We start from the raw sequence: 14,942 nt of genomic DNA, 5'->3' as shown, positions 1-14,942 counted from the left end.
TTTTACAACACGACCAATGATCGATCATTGATCAGTGTGTTCTGTGTCAGCAGCTTCATCCAGATCAGTGTGATGTAACAGTGATGCTGCAGTAACTACAGTAAATGTTTCAGAGGAACTGACTGACAGTCTGACAGCTGCCTCATTATAAATCTGTGACATCATCGCTGTCTCCGTCCTTACAGCCTGTTGACGAGTTAACGACTGTAAAAGCTTCATGTTACGTACAAAAATAACAAACTAACATCTAACTGGGATTTCAGTGCTTGTAGAAACAAACGTCTGCAGATGAATTCGCTCCTCTGATCGCTTTGCAGCGTCTTTATGAAGGAGGAAATGAATGGGAGTGTCAGACAGGTGATTCAGGTGCAGCAGGAGGGGAGGAGTCAGAGAGACACTCAGAGCTTGTTGGATAAAACCTGCCAGGTTAGGGTCACAGAGTCTGTTACCCTGGTAATTGAGTCAGAGCTGCAGTTAGCTCTTTCTGGACCTGAAAACCTGAGTTTCCCTCACTTTAGGGTTAACAGCTAAACCTGCTTCCTGGAATAGACCCCCTCCGTTACTCTGCACAGGTTTCCTTCACGTCCTCACACCGAGGAACGCCTGTCAGTTCATCTATGGAGATTGATGGTAGCTGATGTTCTGGGGCAGGAACATGTTCTGCAGGAACACAGTGGTTGCAGGAGAAGAACCTGGCTCAGTCAGGGTCAGATCTCTGAATTTGGGTTCACGCTGAGCTGCTTTGAAATATGTTATCTGTATGGATGTTTTGATGTGACGTTAATGTATGAGCTGAGATTTTCTGACGTCATGCTGCAGTTCCCCCAGGTCACCAGCAGATAGCAGCGCAGCTCGTATTGTTTAACGCCCTCACAAGAAGAAGAAAAGGCAGCCAGTGCGCATGCGTTTCCTCGCAGCCTGTAGTCCGTGTGGGGGTCGGTGTGTTTCTGGTCCGGTTCGGTTCGTGTCGCTGTGATCCGGATGTCCGCACTGCTCCTCCGGAGGCTCCGGCCGCTCAGGGGGCCCTCGGGCCTCCTGTTCGGCGCCCCAGAGCGCTCCTTCAGCGGCGCACCTCCGCCGCTGCCCGCCGCCTGTGTCCGGAGCACCTTCGTGGACTTCTTTCGCGACAAACACGGACACCTACTGGTCCCGTCCTCCCCGGTCCGGCCCAGAGGAGACCCGAGCCTGCTATTCGTCAACGCCGGCATGAATCAGGTGAGTGCGGAACCGGCCCGGCTCGGGCTGCGGCTCATCATTCACAATAAGAGCATGTCACTGCAGACAGGGTGCAGACACACACACACACACAGGTCAAACACAAAGTTCAGCATACGAGTGATCAGCTGTTCAGGTCTTAGAAGCTCTCGGGTGTTTCCTGTGGTTTCCTCTCGGCTCTCTGATTGGTCGGACACAGCAGGTTTTTTTAGTTTCTGTTTTAACTCCAATGAGTTCAGTGAGGAACATCTTTATACTGACTTTCTCCATCATCTCACGGGGGCGTCTCAGCACTTTGAGCACCTGCTTCTTCCACTCAAGGATTCAAGGATTCTTTGTCATTTGCGTCACATTTGCACGCAGTGGAACGAAATTCTGTCCTCAGGTCCCAGTGTTGCCCATGTAATATTTATGACAGTTTCAGTGATTTAAAGAAGAATAAATATGAATATAAATAACAGTAATATAAAGAAAATATATACACATATACCTGTATGCATACCTTTATATCTACACACAAAGATATATACACCTGTGTGTACCTTCCAAGGTAAGTAAAAAATAAATATGGAATTACAGTTTAAAAATAACAGCAGTAGTAAGTGTGTGTGCAACAGCTGTGTGGATGTTGACATAGTTGTGCAAGAGCATTCCAGCTACACAGCCAACAACAGTCTTACAGCTTCAGGGAAGAACCTGTTCCTCAGTCTGGTGGTCCTGCTCTTACTGCTGAGAGGAGGACGTGTGGGCGGGACAGTGTGGTAACCTCACGCTGGCAGGACGCCGTACATCAGTTTAACCCTGACACTGTGCAGAGCGTTACCTGCTCCTCACTGTGAAATAAGGCTGAAGCACGAGTCAGTGCCACACCTTTCTCACACACTGACACCCGCACACACCTGCCGACGCTCACTGACCCCTGCTGCAGGGGTTGTCAGCTGCTTTAATCCACCCTCAGATGGACCGACTTAAATTTTTTTTTAATGTTCACCTCAGATTATAATCTAACCAACTGTTAGCAGATAAATGGGTTTGTCCTTATTTCACATCCTAACAGGAAGTACCCTGTTTAAACCATATGATTTTAACAATCAGAGCCTTCTCTCCATCTTTTGTGTTTCCAGTTCAAGCCAATATTTTTGGGTACTGTGGATCCTCGCAGCGAGATGGCCTCATACCGCCGTGTGGTCAACAGTCAGAAATGCGTCCGAGCTGGCGGAAAACATAACGACCTGGAAGACGTGGGCCGAGACGGCTACCACCACACCTTCTTCGAGATGCTGGGAAACTGGTCGTTTGGAGACTACTTCAAGGTGGGTCCACTTCCTGTTTGCTTTATGGTGGGAGGCTTACTTCCTGTTTACGGGGGAGGAGCCTCACTCTGCTCTGTGTGTACTCAGGAGCAGGCATGCCGGATGGCGTGGACCCTCCTTACAGAGCATTATGGGATACCTGCTGACAGGCTGTACGTGTCTTATTTTGGCGGAGATGCAGCAGCGGGGTTACCAGCCGATGAGGAGACGCGGCACATCTGGCTGGAGATCGGGTAGGTGCACATCTGTCTGCAGCTGGAACCACACTACTTAAGGTCACCTGACCCTCATTGTCTCACCAGGGTCCCCGCTTGCCGCCTGCTGCCATTTGGACTCAAGGACAACTTTTGGGAGATGGGGGACACGGGGCCCTGCGGCCCCTGCACCGAGATCCACTACGACCACGTGGGTGGGCGGGACGCCGCGGCACTCGTCAACTCTGACAGCCCAGAGGTGGTGGAGATCTGGAACTTGGTCTTCATGCAGTACAACAGGTTCATACACACACCTAGACCTCTTGAGTCCAAGGGAGACCACCTGATTTGCCCTGAAGCCTGATGGTCCTGTCTCATCAGGGAGGCGGATCAGAGTCTGCGGCTGCTGCCTCAGGTCAGCGTGGATACTGGGATGGGACTCGAGAGACTGGTGAGCGTCCTGCAGGGCAAAACCTCAAACTATGACACGGACCTATTCACACCGCTGCTGCACGCCATCCACCAGGTATGCTCGCGCACCCACACACACAGGTACGCCATCCTGCAGCAGCCGTCATGGTGACACGTGTGCCGTGTTCTCAGAGGTCAGGGGTGGAGCCGTATGGCGGCAGGATGGGGGCGGTGCACGGGGGTCAGGTGGACCTGGCCTACAGAGTTGTGGCTGACCACGTCCGGACGTTATCAGTATGCATCGCTGACGGTGTTCATCCGGGCATGTCAGGAGCTGAGTGAGTCACTGACCAATCAGCTGTCAGCATGATGCCAGAGGCAGGATGTTTATGTTTGTGTGTATGTGTGTGTCTCAGGTTGGTGCTGAGGAGGATTCTACGGCGGGCAGTTCGGTTCTGTGTCGAGGTTCTTCGGGCTCCTCAGGGAGCGCTCGCCAGCCTGGTTCCCACCGTCGCCAACCTGCTGGTAAAATTTCCCATAATGCATCCGAACAGGAATGATTGATTAATTGGTTTATTGATTGGCTGGTTGGTGTTTACAGGGTGATGTGTATCCAGAGCTGCACAGGGAGGCAGATCGGGTGAGTTTCCATCATGACCTTTGACCTCTTGTCTCTTCACTTTCTTAGTCAGACACTGAAGGTTGAGTCACATGACATAACAGGAAGTTATCGTGAACGTCTTCCAGATCATGGACGTCATCAACGAGAATGAGGCTCACTTCCTGTCGTCTCTGCAGCAAGGCAGCAGGCTGATCGAGCGCACGCTCAGTAGGAAGGACTACAAACACGGAGACTTCCCTGGTCAGTCCTGGTCCTGATCCTGATCCTGGTCCTGGTCCAGTTTCTGCATGTTTTCTAAACCTGAGATTGTGTGGACTCGGTGAATGAACAGGAACGTTAATGAAACTTTAAATAAAAGAAATAAACTCAGGTTAGAGATGACCTAAGCCCGAGTCCACCTGCAGGATGACACACCTGAGAAATCTGAGCAAATATCCATTAAAATACAGTACCAGTCAAAAGTCCAAACTTTTGACTGGTACTGTATGTGAAAGTATTAAAAACTAAAATGTGTGTGAGCTGTTAACCTGTCACCTCGGTCAGGCTCAGGTGTTCCACTGTGATTTGTGAGTTCCTTTCTTTTGGCAGCCTCGGTGGCCTGGTCTCTGCACCGGGACCTGGGTTTCCCTCTGGACCTGGTGGACCTGATCCTGGAAGAGAGGGGGGTCCAAGTAGACCGCCAGGAACTGGACCACCTGATTGCTGAGAACCAGAAGGTGGAGCTTAACTCACGTATCTTAATGTGGAAACTGTCTGAGTGCTTTTATTGTGAAGGAGCGAGACTGCTGCTTTTACTCTCAAATTTGAGGGCTTTTATTTGAAGCGGTCTTGAATCCTGACCAAGCACAGAGGTAGCAGATGGCATCTTCACACACCTGTCCGTGTGCCTCAGGTGGTGTTGGAGATGCAGTCAGGTCATCAGTCTCAGGTGACGCTGGACGTCCTCAGTCTGACTGAGCTGCAACATCTGGGGGTTCCTCACACTGATGACACCCTCAAATATGAATACCACCTGGAACAGGGCCGATACGGTATGACCTACCTGCGCAGGTAACATACCTGAGCCTCTCTGCTCTGTTTGCTGATGTTATTGCCTTTTCTCCCAGTGTTCCCAGCATGCCGTGCAGCAGTCCTCGCGCTGTATGATGGGCGGTCTCTGGTGTCTGAGGTCTCTGAGGGTCAGCGCTGTGGAGTCATCCTGGACTGCACCTGCTTCTACTCTGAGCAGGGGGGGCAGTCACACGACCAGGGCTACTTCACCCGGGATGGGCTGCAGGTGGGCTGACAGCTTCCCCAGTGCATCATGGGAAACATTAGCCATGTGTGCACATGACTCCACGTGTTTCCTGTCTCTCAGGACGTGCTGTTTCCTGTGGAGGCAGTGGTCCGGGCAGGGGGTTACGTGGTCCATCAGGTAACTGCAGCCGACAGTCTGAAGACCGGAGACCGGCTCCAGCTGCACCTGGACCAGGTAAACACCACCCAGACCCGGAGTTCAGGTGTGTTTCAGAGCTTTAGAGGTTTAGACTTTAAAGCTGTCAGCGTCAGCAACACGTTTCTCAGATCCCAGCTTCAGTTCAGCTAACTTTGGGATCACAGATCACATAATCAGCTCCACCTCCCCACAAACATCCACATTAAGCTCCTCCTTCGTTTCTGATGGGCGGCAGTGTCGGTGGGAAGAGCTGAAATATTTTCAGATGAGTGTGTTTCCTGTTCATGTCGCCCATCGAGTCTTTGCTCGCTTGCTGGACGAACGGCTCCGTACATAAAATGCAGTTTAACGTCATCATTTGAATCACAAAGTTCTCTGAAACAGCTGTCAGTCATCAGTGAGGTGTGACTCCAGAGTCTTCCTAACCAGTGCAAACTTTTCCTCGGTGTTTCCTGCAGATTCTGCTTCATCCGCTCTGTCTTCTTCTGTAGTGTGTTCACTTCCTGTTTCCTGTCTGTGCTTCAGGCGCACAGGCTGTCCTGCATGGTCAAGCACACTGCCACTCACATCCTGAACTTCGCCCTGAGGAAGGTCCTGGGTCCTTCAGTGCAGCAGAGAGGCTCTCATGTGTCAGCTGACCGCCTTCGGTTCGACTTCAGCGTGAAGGTCAATCTGCCGTCTGCGAGCTCAGTGAGTACGCTGCGAAAGTCCAGCTGGTTCTGACGTGTCCGTCTGTCCTCCTCAGGGCTCTCTGAGCATCTCTCAGCTGCAGCAGGTGGAAAGGTGTGTCAACGACATTGTCTCAGCCAATCAGATCGTCCATAGCCAGGAGCTTCCCCTCCAGAGAGCTCGCAGTATCGACGGGCTGAGGACGGTGGATGAGGTGAGCTCACACAACAGTCTCACGGGTCGCCTGCTGCTCTCGCCTGCTGCTCTCACCTGCCGCTCTTACATTTTGTCTGCAGGTGTATCCTGACCCTGTTCGTGTGGTGTCAGTGGAGGTGCCAGTCTCTGAGCTGCTGGACGATCGGACGGACAGAGAGACGTCTGTAGAGCTCTGCTGTGGAACGTGAGTTTGGACTCACTTGTTCACCTATTTACCTGGATTAATGTAAAAAAAAACCCTGAGCCGCGTCACTTTGGAGAAAGAGACAGGTGCAGATGGGAAATGTTACAGTGGGTAATAAAGTGCTTAGAAGTCTTTTTTCAGTGCTCATTAACATGTGATTATGTGTTAACGAGACTCATCCGTGTGCACTGTTTGGATGAAGAAAGTTGAGTTTGACCTGTGAAGAAATTTAAATATTTACACACAGACTGTATATCAAAGATGGACACAGCTTCCAGGTCTGAAGCTGCTTAAACCTGCATTCTTTATGATGTCCAGCAGGGGCAACTCCTTTGGTCTGATTTAGGGTTTAATATTTTTCCCGAAAATGACATGAATCAAATCCCGGGAAATGACGAGCCATTTCCCGGGAATCCCGGGAAAAAGTTTATTTATTTTTTTATTTTAATTAGGCCTTCTGTAGCCTGTGTCGGCCTTAACCTATTCTGATATTGTAGAGGTAGCTTTCCAGCTATGTCCTGTTATGCCCAGTAGGGGGCAACGTCGGCTTGATTAATGCAATAAAACCTACATCTCGACATTCGAGTGCTCGAGCTATGCGGTGTTGTATCGTTCCTCAACACTCCCTTAACAAATATAATTCGAATATTCCTCCATTGTACATGGAATTATACCAAGCTATTTTACAACTGCTGGTACAAAACAATACGGTTCATCTCCACAGCATTGATAAAGGCTCAGCCACGCTGTCGTGGCGACATCTGTTGGGCTATATCTCCACCAGTGGAACGCTGTAATAGTCATTGAAAAGTTAACTACCGTACTACACTATAATATGGCATAACACAGGGCCTTGAGTAATGCACTACGACTTGGTCATTGCCATTCTGGCAACAGCAAATTTATAACACCGTGTCTGAGGGTTAAAGTAGGTTCGCTGTGAATCGTCTATTGAAAAACTGGCCAATCCTTATAGCCTAAAAAATATACATTTTACTCAACTCCATTTTAAAAGCGAAATATGTTAAAGCAATCTATTTCATGATAATTTCTTCACACATTAGGCCCGTATCCTAATTCATGATTGTTAGTAAGCGGCTGCAAATGAGGAAAAGAAACACTCGAAGTTAAACAGATATTTCTTTATTGTTCAGGGCAGGCATAATTTATAGGCTATATAATGCAATATAACAATATATAATAATATAAAATTATATAATACAAAATACCTTAGGGTAAACACATTGCCTACGATTTCAACAAATTAAAGAGGAAAAAAGTACAACTGTGTAATACCTCTATTAAAGCGCTTGAGATGAAGGCTGAAGCCTTAAACGGAGGCTGAACGTGCCTGAAATGAAGAGTAATGCTTTTCGCATTAAACGAACCCTTCTCTCAATATTTCCTTAAATTTAACTTTCTGAAGCTTTCTTTTCTTTCTGAAAGTCAAATCGACGCGCGTGACTTTTTTCCCGGTTTCCCGACTAACGTTTCCCGGGAAACGGGAAATGGTTCTGATTGCATTTCCCGGGAATCCCGGATCCCGGGATTAAACCCTAGTCTGATTGAATAAGAACAAAAATTAGCCTTCTGCTCATTTGACCTCTGACCTCAGTAAACTCTTTCTTGATGAGTTTATGCTCTCAGTCACTGCTTTTAGGTCTGACTGAATAAAACATGGTCTTCATTTTGGAAGTTATGGTCCTGTGAGAGTCATCGAGGAGCAGGAAGCAGTAGAGGATTTAGGGCGGGGCTACCTGGGATTGACGGGTTGCTGCTGTGTGAGCGACCAGCGTCCCTCGGTTTGTCAGTCTGGTGTCAAAAGAAGGCAAACACGCTTTACAACCAGATGGTGATGTTGCGTGGCTATGTCCATCCTTTATGTACAGTTGTTATTTTACAACCACCATCAGCCACAATCATTAGATCTGATGTGACATGTCATTGTTTGAATGATTAAGACCACGAAGGCTTTATACGCTCTTTATTACACGCTAACTAACATGTCTATGTTACCTCACGTCTCCACGTTTAGGCACTTGCTGCAGACCGGCACCATCGAGGACCTGGTGATCGTCTCTGAGAGGCAGCTGGTGAAGGGAATCAGTCGGATCGTTGCCGTGACGGGACAGGAAGCAGCACGGGTCAGTGAACACATGACAGTGTGATGGTCACATGATCAGACGTCACAAAGGAATGAGGGGATAAAATGTGGCATTGGTCCTTTAACCTCTCTGTGCCTTCAGGCTCGGGAGGCGGGGCACGTTTTATCTCAAGACGTCGACTCTCTGTCTGCCAGACTGTCAGGCTCCGCCCCCTCCTGCCTCGACGTCGCCCAGCGCCTTTCCAAGGAGGTCGGCCTCCTCTCAGATGTAAGTGTGACGGTGAACGTCAGCAGAAAGCTAGCAATTACAGCTGCCTGTCAGTCAAAGAGGCCACGCCCCTAATAATGCAAACTTTATTTAAACATGTGAGCTATGGAAACATCCTCCCCCTGTACAGCTGTCATGAAGGAGGAAATTAGCTACTGAGACCAAAGCAGTTTCTGTATCAGACTGTAAACATGTTTATTTCTGCTGGGAAGTAACATGGGAGTCTAACTGTGGTGCCTCTGCTGGACTGCAGAGGAACTGCAGGTGTCTGTGCTTCTTGTTTCAGCCTCAGAGCCGATGGTTGTAGCGAGATACGGTGATGTGACCTTTGACCCTGTGCTGTGTCTCCCAGGCTGTAGATAACACCCTCATCCCTCAGTGGCAGCGCAGAGAACTGCAGAGTCGACTCCGAGCTCTGCAGAGGAGCAGCAACACCACTGTCAGGAAACTGGAGACCAAAGAGGTGAACACACCCCGGAGATACACCTGGTTCTGTCCCAGGAAGCAGGTTTCATTAAAAAAAAAAAAAATGAGAGCTGATAAACACTGAGGGGCATTCCTGTGACACTGGACAGTTTGAGAAGGTGTGTGTTGCTGGTGTTGCTTCTCTGACGCTCAGTTTTCCCATCATGCTTTGCTCAGGCGGCAGTGCGAGCTCAGGCTCTGCTGGAGAAGAACGGCAGGAAGGAGCTGCTGGTGGACTCGGTGGAGACAGACTCTCTGTCGGTATGTAGATGTGGAGTCAGCCAGAATAGCAAAATTGGTCTGGCCCAGTTCTGACCTACATAATGCACTTAAGCTCAGCCCACATACCGAAAAAAATGACGGCCCTTTGGTGGCCGCACATGAGCCAGAATAAGGCCAGCTGCAGACACACTGGTGGCCCTGTGCAGGCACCAGGTGTCAGTCTAGGGTATACCTTATTCAAGCCAGGTAATAATGGCAAGTGTCGTATTCAGCCCAGGTAATTTTTTTTAGAATCACCAATTAACTTAACCCCACTAACTGCATGTCCTTGGACTGTGGGAGGACCCTGAGAGAACCCACGTGGACACAGGGAGAACATGCAAATGGCATGCAGATGGTGGATTTGAACCCAGGACTTTCTCGCTGTGAGGCAACACTGCTAACCACTGTGCCACCCTAAATGAAAACCCATCAATCAAAATCAATTAAAAGTCAAACCTTAAATTAAAAGAAATAGAAGCGAAGGACAAGACTGGTTGGTTGTCAAGTGGATGGCCATTATTTAGTTCAATTGGTTGGCTGTCAGGGAGGCACCAGCAGTCTTTTCAGAAACACAAACACCAGTTTTCCTATAACTCAGTAACAGAGCCATCTGCTTTAAATCTTACCCATTCAGTTCTGACACATAAAGGTGTTCTGTCAGTGCTGGAGCACGCAGATGTGTTCATGAGTTTGAAGGCACTTAATTGGTATAAGGAACCTCAAGGAACTTTATACCACTTGGTGACAGTAAGAAGGAAGAACTCTCTTTTAACAGGAAGAGACGTCCAACACAACCAGAATCAGGGAGGGGCAGCAATCCACCTTGACTGGTTTGGGGGGTGGAAGGGGAGAGCAGAGACAGAGACAGACAGACAATACTGAAACCTTAGTATATTTATGTGGAACATGAGATCAGTCAGTGTTGCTTTATCAGGATTTTTGGATTGGTTCTGGTGGGACTGCCAACAATTTGAAAAAGCTTGAAACAGTCAGAGTGAGCTTTAAATGAATCTGAAAGTGATTGTAGCCGGCTCAGATTCAAATCACAGAGTTACCACATCTGTAGCATTTAATCCTTCAATGAGCTGGATTACAGCAGGGAGCGCCTCACTGGTAGCTGATGGTGGTCTGTAGCAGCCAATAGTAGTAATGTGCTGAGTGTTGGAGATCTGGATGTTTGATTGAAACTTGGTTTTTATGTAAGTGGCAACAGCTCCACCCTTATTGGGTCTGTCTGTCCTAAAAATATCCATCCATCCATTTTCAGGGTACTCCCTGGACAGGCTGCCAGCCTGCCGCAGAGCTAACACAAAGAGAAAGACGACCATTCACACTCACATGGCCGTTAACCACGAATCTCTTTGTTCAGGGTCGACTGGATTAACCACGTCTCTGACAGGACAACAAATGTGCTTCTGGTGTTTCAGGTCCTGATGAAGACGGTGAACCAGCTGAGCTCCGCCGCTCCTCTCAGTCATGTGATGCTGCTCGCTCACCAGAGGCATTCTGGGAAGGTTTTGTGTGCCTGTCAGGTTCCCAAGGTAACCACCGTGCAGCAGTCAGGTTCAAACAGGCCCCACCCCCTGTGGGATGTCAGTGTTTGCTTGACCTTCTTAAATGTGATGTTTAACAGGAAGTTGCATCATAAAAGGTTCTGCTATTTACACACAATTAGAATCTATCTGGTTCCTGTTCCAAAAAGCAGGTTTAACTAAAACTCTGAGTTTGTTAATCCTGAGTTGAGGGAAAGTCTGGCTTTCAACTCTGAGTCAGTCACCATGGTAACAGACTGAACTTAACCTGCTAGCTGACTCCTCTGACTCCTCCCCTCCTGCTGCACCTGAACCAGCTGACTCGTTCATAAAGTTGCTGTGAGAGTGATCAGAGAATCCATCTGAGCGCAAACGCTGAAATCCCAGTTAGACGTTAGTTACATAGGAGTTTTAATAATCAATCAGTCATCAATACATGAGGACAGAGACAGCGATTCCATCAGTGATTGATTATCAGCTCAGAATCTGATCTCTAGTCTCTGTAACTGAAGACTCTGTGGGCAGTAATGCAGCTGATTGTAATCTGATTACATTTCTTGTTCACAGACTGAGCTCATCCTGTCTCACCTCAATCTGCGTTCCTCATTTCAAGCGTCTCGTCATCCTGATGTGTGTGAGCAGCACAGAGACGGGTCTGTAACAGCTGACACGTTTCTGCTGACATCATTCATTCTTGACCTCTGACCTTTAGCAGGAGCTTAGAGAGCCGTGATCTGTCAGTGACACTGACATTAGATCACATTAGAAGCGCTCTCAGTGGAACATAAAAGTAGAGTTTATGTTAATGAAACAAAGCGAAGCTGTTTCAGCACATGAGGACATTCAGAGTTACTGAATCATCACTGAAAAATGAAATGCTGTACAGACAGTTTTTGATGTCTCAAACTGACCTGGAGTCTGCTGCTATCTGGGTCTCTGATATCGGCGTCCGTCAGTAAACTGCATCCTGTCCTATCAGCTCACAGCTGAATCATTCAATTTAACGTCAGATCCAGATTCAGCCAATCAGAGTCCAGCTGCTGAATGACGACCGCAGACAGAATCACCTTTATTCAGTCTGTGATGATGGCAGCGTGCCTGAGCTAACCGTTTGGTAATAAATTAATAATACAGGATCATTTCCATCTTTTTAGGTGGAGATGTCAGAAAATTTATATTACGGTACAATATAGACTGTAAACACAGAAAGTGATGGACACAACTGAGCTGCTTATAATGACTCTTCCTCCCCTCCTGCCTCTGAGATCAGGATCACAGTCACTCACACCTGTTCATGTTACCGCTGCTCTTTATTTACCTGTTGCCATGGTGAAATTGGAGTTCTATTGATAATGGCTTTTTGTCATTAACTCAGGGTGAACTGATTGGACCAACTTTGATCAGCTGTTCTGGAACAGGAAGCTCAGAGTTTATGGTTAAACTCAGACTTTGTTGAACCAGCGTCTAATTGGCTGACCCTTCCTTCTGCAGGATTCGCCGGCCTTCATGGCCTCTGATTGGGCAGTGGCGGTGTGTCATCACCTTGATGGGAGTGCCGGGGGCACCGAGGTTGTTGCCAAGGGAACAGGAAGCAGCAGTGACATCACTGAGGCTCTGAGGTGGGCCAAGGAGTTCGCCTTTCAGAGAATGAAATGATGTCATGAAGAGAGAGCCTCCAACTGGAGGCTGGAAGCCCCGCCCACTGCTGCACACACCCTCCTCTTATTGAACAACAGGCTGAGGTGAACTTTCTGATGACATTTAAAAGAAGAAAAACAGGAGACAGCGAGCCGCTCATTATTCTCTTTATTCTGAAAGATTACATCATGAAACATATAGCCAATTAGGGCACAGGGAGCAGAAACCAAACTCCAGTCATCACACAGCAGGTTCATAAGCAGCGGCTCCAGGACCAGGAGCAGGACCAGGAGCAGGACCAGGAGCAGGACTCGGAGCAGTGACACGTTGAGCCACTACAGGGGAACCACAGACACACGTGTTAAATCATTAAAACCACAAACATACCTGAATCTTTGAACATTTACCCATAGTCCTCCACTTATTCTAGGTTTTCTAAATAAAAGCCTCAATCAGGTTGGATTTCCAAAGTAAAAGCCTCTGATTTCTCCCAGCAGGCTCACAGGTGGACTGACGACAGCTCAGCGCCGTGAAAAAAAACTTTATTTAAATTTTTTGAGAATGGTTACAATCTGTACAATGTGCTGTAAAAACTTTGCGGAACCAGGAGCACAAGTTCATCGATTCGCCCGAACTTCCTGCTGTGAACGTCTGCTGACCGCATGGCTTCATGAGAGCAGAGGAGTTTTAAAATAAAAGTCTGATTATATAATTGATGACCGGGTTTAATAAACCTGAGATTTAAAGGGTAGTTTGTAGTTATGTCGTCAGTAGGATGAGTCATCAGATCAATGATTGGCCGAGTCAGTCACAGGTTGTTTTCGGGGTGGTTAATGTGTGAATGTTGCCTCTGAATGCTGCCTCTGCAGGAGGCTCCAGTGTCTCTGCAGAGTGTGATGATGGCAGCTTCTGAGTTCTGGAGTGTTTTTCTGAGTTTGAGTGTTAATAAAAAACTTTATTCTGTTGATAGTTTTGCCTCCGTCTCTTCTTCCTCACTGTTTTTTTTCCATGATTTTTGTCATTTTATTACATTCAGAGCTCTGCCTCCGTCAGAGACAGTAAACTGTTATCACTTAATGGCTGAAATTCACCACTAGGTGGAGCCTAGTAGTGACTCTGGCTGCTGGGATGGATCTCTGCCCACTCTCTGGCTTCACTGAAGCAGCCACAATCACAATGAGCAGTCATGTGAAGGTTCTTTATTGACATACGTCCAGGCATTGACATACATTCTGTATGTCAATGCGTGGTTTATAAATCCAGCTAGGAGTGTAACATGAAAGAGGCGGAGTTTACAGTATGTGACCAATTACAAATCAGCTGTGTATTTGAGGAAATCCAGACTAAAGGCAGCACAGCTGCTGCAGGAGGAAGGACAGGTGGAAACAAACAGACTTATCAAGCTGATCATGAAAGCACGAGCAGATAAGACTGTAATGGTGTTCTCGCAGTTTTGATTCTTTCAGCTGGAGTTAAACCCTGAGTGAAGCTCAGCCTGATATCAGGTGAACAGGTGAGTGGCTTCAGCGCTTTGAGCATCTGCATAAAGACTGTAGAACAAAGAGGGCAGCTCCCTCTTACCATTGATTCTTACCATCTGCTCTCTGAGCTTTGCGGGACCTTCAATAAGGGGTCAAGCCATTTTCCAGAGATCTGACCAGTAGTGTGCCTGCGCTACAGATAGCCAGTCAACATCATCATGTACAATACTTAACAATTTTATTAGATCACCTGTCATAAAAATATATTTTAGAAATCACAGCATCACAACTGTTCAGGAATGCAGGTAAATACCTGTAACCTGGCATCTTAATCAATAATTTTAATGTGTTTTACTATTTTTTTACTGCTTTATTTTGTAAAACAGCAAATTTGAAAACTCGTGGACAACAACAATAATCATATTTTAGCATTAAAAATATCATTTAGATTAAAGAATCTGTGCACACTGATGGATTAACCGTTAGTGATTTTGGTCATTGTCAGTAATTTAAGGCAGCTGTGACATAAACCTTACACCGGGTGGTGGTCTAATACATTTATTAGGCACTATAAATTATAATATTGATCTTTTGTGGATATAAATTTACTGTAGTCACTGTCATGAAATAAAAATATGATGCCTTTCGAAAGTGTTATAGAAGCTAAAAATGGGCAGATGTACCTGCGTGTCAGGTTTGGTTGCAGAAGAGCTGGTGGACAGATTTGGTGTGTTACAGTAAGGTCTGCTGAACTGTACCAACTGTGGAACACACTGTGTCTGCAGCAGAAGATAACATGGTCATAACATTAAATTCATCAGACTCTCTGCCAGCTAACATCCTGTCTGGATGGCGAGCTGCAGTTGTACTGTGAAGGTCAGATCCTGCAGGACTCACCAGGTAGTTCTTGATCTTGGTCCAAAGCTCCTTA

At 47.4% G+C, this 14,942-nt stretch overlaps 1 protein-coding gene across 2 annotated transcripts; it reads left to right on the top strand.

Annotated features, from left to right (window-relative positions):
• The first annotated feature begins 935 nt into the window (after nucleotides 1–935).
• Nucleotides 936–13,499, top strand: aars2 (alanyl-tRNA synthetase 2, mitochondrial (putative)). Of its 2 annotated transcripts, XM_030742990.1 has the most exons (23): nucleotides 936–1,215; nucleotides 2,340–2,528; nucleotides 2,616–2,761; nucleotides 2,831–3,022; nucleotides 3,104–3,248; nucleotides 3,326–3,471; nucleotides 3,550–3,658; nucleotides 3,735–3,773; nucleotides 3,881–3,995; nucleotides 4,344–4,471; nucleotides 4,648–4,786; nucleotides 4,862–5,031; nucleotides 5,113–5,226; nucleotides 5,716–5,856; nucleotides 5,936–6,073; nucleotides 6,156–6,259; nucleotides 8,295–8,403; nucleotides 8,506–8,631; nucleotides 8,984–9,094; nucleotides 9,274–9,357; nucleotides 10,788–10,901; nucleotides 11,460–11,545; nucleotides 12,384–13,499. In XM_030742990.1, the coding sequence occupies exons 1-23, from the start codon at nucleotides 982–984 to the stop codon at nucleotides 12,508–12,510; spliced, it is 3,006 nt and encodes a 1,001-aa protein (XP_030598850.1). In that variant the 5' UTR covers nucleotides 936–981; the 3' UTR covers nucleotides 12,511–13,499. The 2 variants fall into 2 exon arrangements, with proteins under 2 accessions (XP_030598850.1, XP_030598859.1); XM_030742999.1 differs by lacking the exon at nucleotides 11,460–11,545.
• Nucleotides 13,500–14,942: the final 1,443 nt, after the last annotated feature.

The sequence above is a fragment of the Archocentrus centrarchus genome, chromosome 1, assembly GCF_007364275.1.
Source record: "Archocentrus centrarchus isolate MPI-CPG fArcCen1 chromosome 1, fArcCen1, whole genome shotgun sequence".
Classification (NCBI taxonomy): domain Eukaryota; kingdom Metazoa; phylum Chordata; class Actinopteri; order Cichliformes; family Cichlidae; genus Archocentrus; species Archocentrus centrarchus.
This window is presented reverse-complemented; position numbering and strand designations above follow the sequence as displayed.

Bases quoted from the DNA above. Each gene is read 5' to 3' on its own strand.
- aars2 (XM_030742990.1), top strand. From the start codon at position 982: ATGTCCGCACTGCTCCTCCGGAGGCTCCGGCCGCTCAGGGGGCCCTCG. The intron at 2,762-2,830 runs GTAGGTGCACAT...TTGTCTCACCAG, and splicing joins CACATCTGGCTGGAGATCGG to GGTCCCCGCTTGCCGCCTGC. The intron at 3,659-3,734 runs GTAAAATTTCCC...TGGTGTTTACAG, and splicing joins CCACCGTCGCCAACCTGCTG to GGTGATGTGTATCCAGAGCT.